General features: G+C 55.8%; 1 protein-coding gene across 2 annotated transcripts; it reads right to left on the bottom strand.

Annotated features, from left to right (window-relative positions):
* Window positions 1-427: 427 nt before the first annotated feature.
* SZRD1 (SUZ RNA binding domain containing 1) lies at window positions 428-10,402 on the bottom strand. 2 transcript variants are annotated; one of them, XR_013393551.1, is made up of 4 exons: window positions 10,180-10,402; window positions 5,106-5,155; window positions 3,980-4,349; window positions 428-3,230 (listed from the first exon to the last, which is right to left on the bottom strand). XR_013393551.1 is itself a non-coding variant. In XM_028741372.2 (4 exons), the coding sequence occupies exons 1-4, from the start codon at window positions 10,228-10,230 to the stop codon at window positions 3,128-3,130; spliced, it is 459 nt and encodes a 152-aa protein (XP_028597205.1). In that variant the 5' UTR covers window positions 10,231-10,396; the 3' UTR covers window positions 428-3,127. The 2 variants fall into 2 exon arrangements, 1 of the variants encoding a protein (XP_028597205.1); XM_028741372.2 differs by having other exon boundaries at window positions 4,095-4,349; window positions 10,180-10,396.
* Between the last annotated feature and the right edge of the window lie 1,380 nt (window positions 10,403-11,782).

The following is an 11,782-nucleotide window of genomic DNA, read 5'->3' as shown; positions in this document are numbered from 1 at the left end:
AACATAGAAGAGGGAACAAGCTCGTTTTCTCCTGCTCCAGAGGCTAGAACCCAAACCAATGGCTTCAAAGTTACAAGAAAGGAGGTTCTGCATAAACATCAGGAAGAACTTTCCGACACGAAGTGCTGTTTGACAGTGGGATGACTTCCCTTGGAAGGTGGTGGGAGTCTGCTTCACTGGAGGTTTTCAATCAGGGACTGGACTGGGTGGTCATTTGCCAAGGATGCTTAACTAAAGCATCCTTGGCAAATGACCACCCCACTCCCTGATTGAAAACCTCCAATGCATTGGAGATCCTTGCATTGCAAGGTGTGGGTTTAGGTGAGCCTTGGGGTCCCTTCCAACTCCACAATTTGATCATTCTATGCCTGGGAAATGCATGCAAGCGCACCAAGAGGAAAAAAGAAGAATAAATGAGACCACATACTTAAAAGTTAACACATTTATTTAAAATACATTTATAAAATGTTTTGTCTGCATATGTAGGATGGCTGTGGGCTGGTGGAGCCTCTTTGCTTGCCATGTGGGAACACATGCACACACCCTAAGAAGTGCCCCCCTTTCTAACACACACACACAACCACACACTCTCCCCCCCCCCGAAGAGGGCCTTCAACTTATTCCAACACTGATTCCTGGACAAGACCGTAGCCCCATTGTCCGTGCCAGAGAAGCCCCCCTATGGCAGACAGCGAAAAGGGTGCCACCTCCCTGCCTGCAGGATGGAAGCACCCCCCCCCCCCTTTTGACCATGGTGCAGCTGGTGGCACAGCAGTAACCGCCTTTCTTCTTGGTGGGGCTTGGGCCCTCCTCCTAGGAGCAACTTGCAAGTAGGTAAGTACAGCTCCGGGGGAGATGGGGGAGACTTAATCCTAAGTGGAAGAAAGGAGGCAGCCAGAGAAGAGCAGTTGGGTGGAGCAGCAGCAGCAGCAGCCAAAGACGGCACTTCCCGCAAGGCAACCAATCCCAAAGCAGAGTTAAGGAAAGTCATGGTGATGCCAGGCAGTTATTGCTCACATATTTCTCCCTACTCTTGGGCAGGAGGGATAACTATCTCTCTCCCACCTCCCTCGCTACACCCGGAAAGAAAGCGTCAGGGCCATGTTACAAAAGCCATCCAAGGGTCAGGGTCCTGCAGAAATGTCAAGCTCTCCCAAGGCCCAGTGCTCCTGAGGAGGACGAGGAGGAGACTATCTTGCTGCCAGTGCTCTGGCAAAGCGGCGCAGAGCAGCCCACGAGGCTGAAGGAAGCCACTGGAGGAACCAAACGGAGGAAGGGAGCAAATTCAACACAGCAACGGTCCATCGTGTCTTTCACTTTTTGTACACAGGTAGTTTTATTGTTATTATTACTCTTTTGACCAGTTATTTATTCTGCAATGTTTTTGTACATGTCTCGGGTTGATGTACAAACAAGACACCTTTCCCCACAACTCCCACCCCCTCCCAAAGTAGGCAAAAGTTCCGCTTCCGTTCCAGCACAAGAGGAGGCATCGCTGCGGTGCGCTGGGCACTTGGCCCAAAACCAGTCAAAGCAACTCCCGCCTACCCCACTATCCCACCCAGGAGATCCTCCAAAACCAGACAGTAAAACCAAAAGAGAGAGAGAGAGAAAGAGAAAGAGAGAGAGAGAAAGGCAGACTCTGGAAACACAGTGAAGCAAGCAGGCCCACAGTCACTCAGAGAGGGGGGTGCTGGGGGAGCCCCTCCCCAATATGGCTACTAGAGAGGACGGGGGAGGCCCAACCGCTTCGGCCCTTAGGAGCACCTACAACGCAGCAGACCTGGGCCAACATGCATGGAGCTGCTGGCTACACGCCAGGGATTGGGCCCAACCAGGGGCTTCTTGTTGCTTGAGGAAAAACCAACTGATTCTGTCTGAGTTAGAAAAGCAACGCAGAAGAAGCTGCTTGCCATCCGGAGTCTTACTCGGCGGCGTCTGAAAACACATTTCTGCACCCAGCAAGACATGCAGCACCTGAGCCCGACGCCCTCCCACTTTGCAAGGGAAGGCAATCCATTCCCTGCCCCGCATGGCAGCTATTGCTTGTGCCCAGCTCCTTTGCCCCCTGGTGGCAAACTGACCCGGGACAGGACCGGAAGCACACCTGGAGCAACAAGGCCACGATCCTGGCCCACGGCTCACAGCTCGCCTGCCACGGCTTCCGACTCTGGCCAGCACAAGCATCGCTGGGCCACGGGGTTCCCCCTATCCCTTTTCATGGCCTCAGCAGAGGACAGCAGCAGGAAAACTAAACTAGTCTAAGGCCGGGGAAGCTCATCGCCCCAGTGGCAAAAAGCACCTGCCCACCCTCCGCCTGGAAGCAGCACAAGCAGTTGAGGGAGGCACTGGCCACGGCCCCTCCACCCTCCAGGCCAGGGGTGCAGGCCAAGACGAGTCACCCCAAGCCAGAGGCCTCGCCAAAGCCCACCACGCAGGCGGCTGAGAGCCCTTTCCATCTGCTTCGCAGCAGCAGCAGCAGCAGATAGGGGAAGCCGGGCACGCGAAAACCTCTCCCCACTACTATCTGAAGTGCCTCAAAATCCATTTCGCTTCTCTTCGAACTATGCCAACTCCCGCTTCTGAGATAAACAAGCCAAACAGCGAACACACCCGCCCCTTCGTCACTGGCGTCTTCTTCCCCTCCGGTTCCCAGAAAGCAAACCAATGCAGTTCTGTGCACGCCTCCCGCCGAGCCTAGCTCCTCGCTCCTCAAGCAACCTGGACAGACATGCACATTCCCAGAAGCAGAATGCCGCCCGGCCCTTCTGCCATCCCGCCCGGAGACGCAAACGTTTATTATTACTATTATTGCTGGTGCTGGCTTTGGCAGGCGTGGCTGCGTGGGCAAGCCCAGCAACCCGGAGGAGCCTGCCCTGCCCTGCCGTGCCCCCGCCCCCTCAGTATGCCAATCCCAGTGGGGGAAGCGGCAGGCGGGGGTCACAGTGCCAGGGGCAGAAGGGCACAGGAGGCAGAGCAAAGGGGAGGGGAGGAGGAGGAGATCACAGTGCAAGTCACCCGGGTAGTTTCCCCCTGCTCAGGTTCGTGTGTCCACTGCCGCCACCGCGCAGCCCAGGGTGGGGGAGGTGCCCGCTCGAGTGCCGCCAAGTCGGCCGGACGGCCATTCCTATCTGCGCTGCTTGAATCCTTGCGAGCCGTCGGGGCCCAGCGGCTGCCGGATCACATTGCTGGGCTGCCGGGCCTCCCCTGGCTGGGAGATTCTTGTGGGCCTGTCAAGAGAAAGAGCAGGGAGGCAGCCTTAAGAGGACGGCAACGCAGCGCTCCAGAGACTCACACAGAGGGGACGCCCAGCATGGCCGAGCAAAGGGCCCGCAGGCAACATGAAATAGGCGATTCCCCTGGGGGCCACGGGCTCAGGACAGCTCCCTTTCTGAGGGGGCTGGGTTCAGGGGACACAACCTCCCACCTTCTGGCTAGAAAGGAGAGCAGGCACAAGCCAGTAGGGCTGGCTTGGGACTGTCAAACTAAGCCTGCTGCTAGCTGCTCGGGTGCCTGGTGTGGGGGCGTGTCCTGCAGCTGGGGGCAGGGCGAGCCTCTCCACCGCCTCCCCCTCATCTGCAGGGCACCTGAGGGAGAAGCAGTAGGCAGACGCAAGTCCCACACTGACATTTCAGGCCGCGCGGAACCTGCAGGTGCCTAAGCCACCACGTCACTCCTAAAAAGTTTTGTGAACCCACCCCCTTTGTAAAGAAAACTCATTTTGCCACCCTCCCAATCAGTGAGGACACCTGGTGCGGGGCACACCCCCTTCCTCCGCCACTGCCTGCTGCACTTGGGGGGGGGGCAGAGGGGGCACCCCAAGAGCTTATTTCTCTCTCACAACTCAAGCAGCTGGAACAGGACAACAGCTGAACCCCTGGTGGGTCCCCATTCCCGGCTAGCACATGACACATGCCTGCTTGCTGGGGCCGAAGAGCTCAGCTCAAGGCAAAAAAGGGGCCAGCCAATGTGCCCCCACCTCCTCCTGAGCCCCAGTCCCACCAGGGCCTTGCCCCAGAGGGGGGAACTCCAGCTTGTCTGGGCCTCTTGCTGTAGGAGATCAGGGCCCTGCTGTTGCCGCTGCAGCCCTGCACCTGTCGAGGATGGGCTTGTCCTGCTCCTCCTCCGGGCTGGCGCTGCCCAGGATCCGCTTCCGGGCTTCGGCGTATTCAGCCTCCCTCTGTGCCAACGTCTTCACCGGGAGGGCTGGCCGGCTGGCAGAGTTGGGGTTGCTGAGCACCCCGTTGCTTGTAGGCCTCTTTAAGATCCGGATCTGCGGAGGCGGCCCCGAGGGAAGGCTGTCGTCCTGGATCACAATGGGCACTTTAGGCGGGGACTTGGATTTCCTGCTGTTGAAAGGGAGAGAGCGGAGGGGGAAATAAGGGGTCCCGCTCTTTGCAGAGGGGCTGAGGACCCTCACCTGGCCAAAAACAGACACATGCAAAGCACAAGTTACAGAAAACACACCTCAGACGATGTTTACAGCGAAGGAACTGTCAGCACGCAATAAAACCCACCAGGCCTCCCCACTGTGTGCTCCTCTTCCACTCCCACTGCAGAAAGTTCAATTCCCCTTCCCGCAAGCACCAACACTCCTGCAAGAAACAGTCAAGGAGCTTAGGCAGCAGCCCTGGGCTCCAGCCCTCGTCTCCTGGCAGCTGGGTCAGCAGAGCCCAAGTGAGACTGGCTGGGAGAGCAGAGCCAAGCAGCATTCATCTGGGAGAGCTCGCTCAGTAGAGCATGAGGCTCTTCGTCTCAGTGTTGTGGGCTCCAGCCCACAATGGGCAAAATGTGGGTTCCTGCATTGCAGGGGGTTGGACTAGATGACCTTTGTGGTGCCTTCCAACCCAATGTTTCTATGTTTACCCTGTTCAGCATTCACAGACACACTCAGCACTTTCCCTCCAAAGCCACCTAGCGGCCAGAAGTGGCCACTCCGGAATCAGCGGAAACTGAAGGCACTACCGCCCTGCAAGCAGATGCTACGGGCAGCTCTTATTCCTCCTTTTGAAGGAAGTGAAACACAACCCCAACTCTCCACTGACCCCCACAAGGCCCTAACAATAGCCAAGCCCAGAGACAGCCAGAGGATGAAGCGTCCTCACCTTTCCTTCTGGGTGATCTTCAGCTTTTTTTCTAGCCGCCTGTCTATTTCCTGCAAGACAACAAAACGGGGCCCGGTTCAAATCTCACGCAGTGCATTTCAGAGTCACAGGTGAAGGGGGATCCCCGTTGGCCTCCCCGAGCCAGGGTGAACCCTCTGTGGCTACCCTGCTGCTCCCAGGGGAACTTGAAGGTGCTCCTGCGGCATCGCAAAGATCAGCTGGGTCCAGCCTCTTTGCATAATGAAAGTCTGGCACTCACTTCCACAGGAGGAAGAGATAGTCACTAACTTGGATGGGTTTGGAAGAGGATCAGGCAAATTCATGGAGAAGAGAATGCTCGAATCCTGGTTGAGGGATTTTCCTAATGGGCACCTGCTTCGCCAATGTAAAAACAAGATGCTGGACTAAATGGGCAATTGGCCTGATCCACCTACAGTGCCCTTCTTATGCTCTTATGTCAGGGAGGAGGATAGGAGTGGGCATCCAATGATTATCTGGAGGGCCACAGAAGTTCCCTATACGGGGGGACGGGATGGGACGGAAAAAGGTACAAGAGAATTGTGGAGGAAGGGCAGAGCCTCCCCTTTGCCAGGCTCTGTCCTGACATCAGATCTGCCTGTAACTATTCCTGCCAACCGCTCTTGGCGGGTGCTTGACCACCGAGCTGTGCAGAAAGTGGGTTAAAATTAGTGTCCGACTTTCAGCCTGGCCAAATGTAGCAGCTGACAGATAAGTCTATTTTTACGGGTGCAGCAAACACCCCTGGGTGCAAGTGTGGCACACGGCAAATGCATCACCTGGGTGCCTGTACCTCCCAAGCAGACCCACAAGGAAACCGGTGGGTGGGGTGGGTGCTAGCTGTCTTGGGCCCAAAGCAGAGAGTGAGCACCTCCAGTTAAAAAAATTATCAGGGGGAGGGGAGACTCCCCCAAGCAAAACAGGAGATCCACAAGGCCTGTTGCAACGACCCAACTGGAACAAGCCTACTTGTAGGGGGTACCCCTAAAAAAGATACCCACCTCCTCCTACGAGGATCAGTTTCATCACCACCCCACACCTGTCATGGATTGCTTGGAGGAGGGGAAACCCCTCACCCCTCACTGTGCCATGTGCTAACTCTTTATGGTTCAAAAATTAACTCATCCACCAGACTTTGGACTAGGAGACAAGTTCTGTTAAACAGAGCTATTAAATTAGAGCCTCTCCATTGCGAAAGAAGCAGCCAGAGCGTGAACAGACACTGAGGCAGGGGTGCAGATGGCCCCTGGCCTCTCTCCCCAAAAGGAAGCCACAAAGCCCACATTTGAACAACAGCGCTGCTCAGTCAGAACATGGGAGCAATGGGGGGGGGGGTAACTTCCTGGTCCAGCTATCCCACCCCAGCTGGCCAAACAAGTGCCTCCAGGCAGCCCAAAAAAGGAGCACAAAACTATCACCCCACTGCCCAGAACAGCCCCTGATCCAGCGGCTGTCATTAATCGAGGAGTAAAAAAGGCCCCTATCTGTCCTGGCTTTCTCAGAAGCTTCTGACAAGCTTGCTTTTAAGCCTCTTCCAAACAACTACCAGGCAGTATGTGGGTGGGTGGGGGATAACCCACAACTCCCACTCCTCAGTTCCTCACTTGCCAAAAGCTCTCCTCTTCCCTCCACCTCTTCAGAAAGGCTGAGGAAGTGTGGGTGCTGCAGGGCCAGCTCTCGGGGGCCCTGGAAGAAAGCTGCTGTTTGTCTGGCCCGCAGGAGCTGAACCGCACATAGCAACAGTTCTTCCTTCTGAGCCAAGGGGGGTTGCCAGGATGCTAGCCAGATGGCAGAGCAAGGGGTGCATTCTGTGGGAGCTCTCCAAATCTACCACCCTGAAAACTGTAGTGAAGGCTTCACCCCTTCTCGACAGACAGAAACCGCCCACATTTCCTCAACGGCTTCCCGCCCGCAATTTAAATATGCAAAACAGCACAGTGCCATCTCTCAGCAAGCCTGGCCCACAGCCCCATCAGCTGCTGCAAGGTGCTGGATCCTATAAAAACAAGGGAAATGCCTGGAGGGTGGAGAGGCAGAGATGGAGGAAAGGAGAGAGGAGAGGAGGGAGACCGGACAGCACCCCAAGGCAAAGGGCAGCCCGCAGGCCTTTAGGTCTCTGCCACCCAGAATGCAGGGTGCAAGACTGAACAATGAGATGCCCTGGCACCCTCACACACACATATGGCCAGCCACCAAGGCCACACTCAAATCTGGAGGTCAATTGGAAGATGTGGGCAGGCTGCTTGGATGAGTGAAGTCGACCACTTGTCTCCTTGACTCTTGCCCATCTTGGCTCCTGAAAGCAAGCCAAGCAGGGATTGGCAATGAGCTCCATGGAGTGGTGAATGAGTCTTCCTGGATGCCCTTAATGGTTATGAAACCACTTCTTAAAAAAAAATCCTTGGACTCTGCCATTATGACCAATTATCACCCCATTCCAAATCTTCCATTCCTGGGCAAGGTGATTGAGCAGGTAGTCACAGAACAGCTCCAGTGGTGGGGGGAAGAGTGTTCGGACCCTTGGGCACTCACTTGTGGGATGCCTCAGGGCTCCATCCTCTCCCCCATGCTTTTTAGCATCTATATGAAGCTGCTGGGACATCTATATGGTTTGGGCAGGGTGTTCACCCAGCTCCTCGTCTCATTTGAAATGGAACCAGTAAAGGTGATGAATGTCCTGTGTGAGCATCTCAAGGCAGTTAAAGGATTGAGGTTGAATCCTGACAAGTCAGAAGTACTGTTTCTAGGGGACAGGAGGCAGGCAGCTGTGGGGGCTCCCTGATTCTGAATGGACTAACTGTGCCCTTAAAGGACCAGGTGTGCAGGCTTGGGGTCATTTTGGACTCTCACCTGGAGGTGCAGGTTAATTCTGTCCAGGATGGCTACAAGTCCCATCTGGTATGCTAGCTGAGACTCTACCTGCCTGCGCGCTATCTTGTCAGAGTACATGCTCTGATTATCTCCTGTTTGTGTCAGTGCAGTGCACTACCTTTGAAGATGACTCAAAAACTACAGTGGTACCCCGCAAGACGAACGCCTTAGAAGACGAAAAACTCGCTAGACGAAGGAGTTTTTCGTTTTCTTAGCCGCTTCGCAAGACGCATTTCCCTATGGGCTTGCTTCGCAAAACGAAGCTTGCCCCGCAAGCTCCGGGGATAGCGGGGAAGCGCAGCGCGTCTTCCCCGCTGTCCCCGGACCTCTTTTGAAGCAAGGGGCGGCGGGGAGAAGATCGCTTCTCCCCGTTGCCAGCCCCGCAATCTCCGGGGACAGAGGGGAAGGCGATTCTCCCCGCTGCCCCTTCCCTTGCTTTAAAACAGCGCGCCTTCCCCTCTGTCCCCGGAGATTGCGGGGCAGGCAACGGGGAGAAGCAATCTTCTCCGACCAGAGTGGCTGGGGCAACCCAGTCCAATAGGCAGCATATAAATAATAATGTACTTTGTACTTTGGCCACCTCATGAGAAGAGAAGACTCCCTGGAGAAGACACCGATGCTGGGAAAGATGGAGGGCACAAGGAGAAGGGGGCGACAGAGGACGAGATGGTTGGATAGTGTTTTCGAGGTTACCAGCATGAGTTTGACCAAACTGCGGGAGGTAGTGGAGGACAGAGGTGCCTGGCGTGCTCTGGTCCATGGGGTCACAAAGAGTCGGACACGACTAAACGACTAAACAACAAATAATGTTGTTGTTGTTGTTGTTGTTGTTAAAAAGCTCTCTGCCTGGAAGGCGGAGGGCAAAACTTGATAGACCTTTGCCTACCCGCCCTGCTGTAGCCTCTGACAAGGTACTCGGGGCTGCCAGAGGCACAACCAAAACAGATCACTACCTCTTAGGCAAATGAATGGTCCAAAGGCACTGCATGCAGCACCAGTGGGAACCAAGAAAAGAGTGATAAAATGTATTTAATCGGAGTCTACCTAGCTGACCAATGGCTAGAACCTGGGTGAGCAGACGTGCTGTCTACTGGTGGGACACTTAAGAAATTCCTGGGGTTCTTTCAGGGAAGAGGGGCCTGCTCAGACTCTGCTGATAGGAAGCAAGTTGACCCACTCCAAGCTGCTCTGTGGTTAAGGGATCTGGAGCCTACAAGCTCCTGCCGTGTCCATTTCAACACATGCTACGCAGACAGCCTCTCAAATCCAGGCCAAACGACCACCCTCCCTCTACATGCCATGTCCCTGTTATTGAGATCCCTGCCTTGGTGGTGTCTGAGGGCAGAGCTTCCTGGAAATATTCTCGAAGACACTTACTAGTCCTAAGCCTTCAGTTGCCTCCAAATGAGGCATCACGCAACCATCCCTAGCAGCACAATCCTACTACACACTGTTTACTCGGAGATAAGCCCACGGGTGCTCCCAGGGTTTGGAGGCCAAGCGCTAGCAACCTTCTCCTCCACAAACCCGGCGGCAAGGAGGCAGAGCACTCACCAGGGGCTGGGCCTTGGGGGGAGCCCCCGCTTTGCATGTAGAAGATCCCCAGAGCCGTGGGGCTGCCCCTTACAGCCCCGGGAGAGGAGTACCAGCTGGGCCAGCAAGCGAAAGAGCCTGGGCCGGGCCCAAGGCGTCTCCCTCTGTTGTTCGAGGGGCGGCGCGGGGCCACCTGCAGCCCCTCAGAGGCCGGGGTCCCCTCTTCCCCAACAGGCAAGGCGAATGCGGGGAGATGCAGCTGAGCCTTTTCACCCTGAAGTGCAAGCCACCCCTCTTTCGGGTGGGCCACCCAAGGGAGGGAGAGGCGTCCCAGAATCACATCGCGCCCCTCCTTACAAAAGAGGAAGGGCCCCCCCACACGCGGAGATCGGAGCCCCGGGACACCTCCTCGGCAGCTCCCTTAGACAGCCCCTTCGGAGAGCTTGAGGGGGTGTGTGGTGGGGGTCCGCGCAGGGAGCACGTGGTCCGGGGGAAATGGGGCGCGGCCCCTTTAAGAGGCCTAGCAGGCGCCGCGGAGCCCAAGGCGCCTCACCGCCAGCCGTGAGAGGCCGGGCCCAGTCGCTCTTCCCGCGGCCCCCCCCCCTGCTGTTGGCGGCCTCCCCCGCCGCCCCCGGTCCGGGCTCGGGCTCACCCCGCTGTCGGCCGCTTCCTCCCAGCTCTCGGCGACCTCCTCATCTTCCATTGTAATTCCCCTCCGCCGCCAGCCCGCCCAACGCGCATGCGCGCGACGCTCCCCGCACTGGCGGCGGCGGCGCAATTGCTCTCTCGGCTGCCAAAGCGCCGCTGTTCACTTCGGCACGCGCACTCGCGGCTCGGCTTCTCTCGGCGCATGCGCGTTTCTGGCGGTTCCCGTTCCCTTTACCGAAGCAAAAGGTTTTTCCTGCGCGTGCGTGGGCAGCGCCGCTCTCCCCTATGGAATACCCATATACGAGATTCCCGGATGGATAAGGCACATGCGCATTCGCCATAGCTCATGACAGGCGCATACAAATCTCAGGTTGGAGTCGCCGCGCATGCGTAACTTTTTGGCTCGCTGGTCTTTAGCGCATGCGCAAAAACAGATGTGTTATTACCCGGGAATATAGTACCGTATGTACTTTATTGTATCACCTTGCCAACAAAGGTCCGTATAGTTAAGGCTATGGTTTTCCCAGTAGTGATGTATGGAAGTGAAAGCTGAACCATAAAGAAGGCTGATCGCCGAAGAATTGATGCTTTTGAATTCTGGTGCTGGAGGAGACTCTTGAGAGTCCCATGGACTGCAAGGAGATCAAACCTCTCCATTCTGAAGGAAATCAGCCCTGAGTGCTCACTGGAAGGACAGATCCTGAAGCTGAGACTCCAAGACTTTGGCCACCTCATGAGAAGAGAAGACTCCCTGGAGAAGACACTGATGCTGGGAAAGATGGAGGGCACAAGGAGAAGGGGACGATGGAGGACGAGATGGTTGGACAGTGTTCTCCAAGCTACCAGCATGAGTTTGACCAAACTGCAGGAGGCAGTGGAAGACAGGAGTGCCTGGCGTGCTCTGGTCCATGGGGTCTCGAAGAGTCGGACACGACTAAACAACTAAACAACAACATGTACTGTATTCCCCTTTTCCCGAGGCAGAGTGTCCACTCCCGAAAGAACCGTACAGTTTAGCGGAAACACAGAGCGCTCTACACACTGTAGCACAATAAGCACAAAACACAGCAAAATTATAATATCACAGTAATAAGAGACAATGGAGCATCCACCGTTGTAGGCTATGGAAAAAATGATTTTGTGGGAGATGAATGGCGCCTCCTCATCCAGGGACAGTCTGCCTCTTAACACCAGTAGCTGGCACAGGAACCAACAAAGGGTTCTCTGGAAGCACTTGCTTGGCGACAGAATAGTGGGTTGGAGGGATCTCCTGCCTGACCCAAGACTCTTCTTTCTAAGAGCATAAGGAGATCCCTGCAACTCGATCAGATTTAAAGGAGGCCCACCTAGTGGGCAAAAAGACACCCGGTCTCTGGGAAGCCCCCAAGAAGGACCTGAGCGCAGCGGCAGCCCTCTCTTCATTTGTGGCCTCTAGGACTCGTATTCAGAAGCAATACTGCCTCCGACACACCTTCTGCTACGAATTGATCTAATCCTCTCTTAAAACCATTTGGGTTGGTGACCCCCATTGCCTCTTGCAGGAGTGAGTTCCCTGGTTTAACTGGGCCCCGGGTGAAGCTCTTCCTTTCCTTTGACTTGTCCTGAGC

Source organism: Podarcis muralis, chromosome 7 (assembly GCF_964188315.1).
Source record: "Podarcis muralis chromosome 7, rPodMur119.hap1.1, whole genome shotgun sequence".
Classification (NCBI taxonomy): Eukaryota; Metazoa; Chordata; class Lepidosauria; order Squamata; family Lacertidae; genus Podarcis; species Podarcis muralis.
This window is presented reverse-complemented; position numbering and strand designations above follow the sequence as displayed.

Coding starts and splice junctions, on each gene's coding strand:
- SZRD1 (XM_028741372.2), bottom strand. CDS start 10,230: ATGGAAGATGAGGAGGTCGCCGAGAGCTGGGAGGAAGCGGCCGACAGC. Junction 4,350..5,105: donor AAGATCACCCAGAAGGAAAG/GTGAGGACGCTT, acceptor CCCTTTCAACAG/CAGGAAATCCAAGTCCCCGC. Junction 3,231..4,094: donor GACAAGCCCATCCTCGACAG/GTGCAGGGCTGC, acceptor TTCTCTTGACAG/GCCCACAAGAATCTCCCAGC.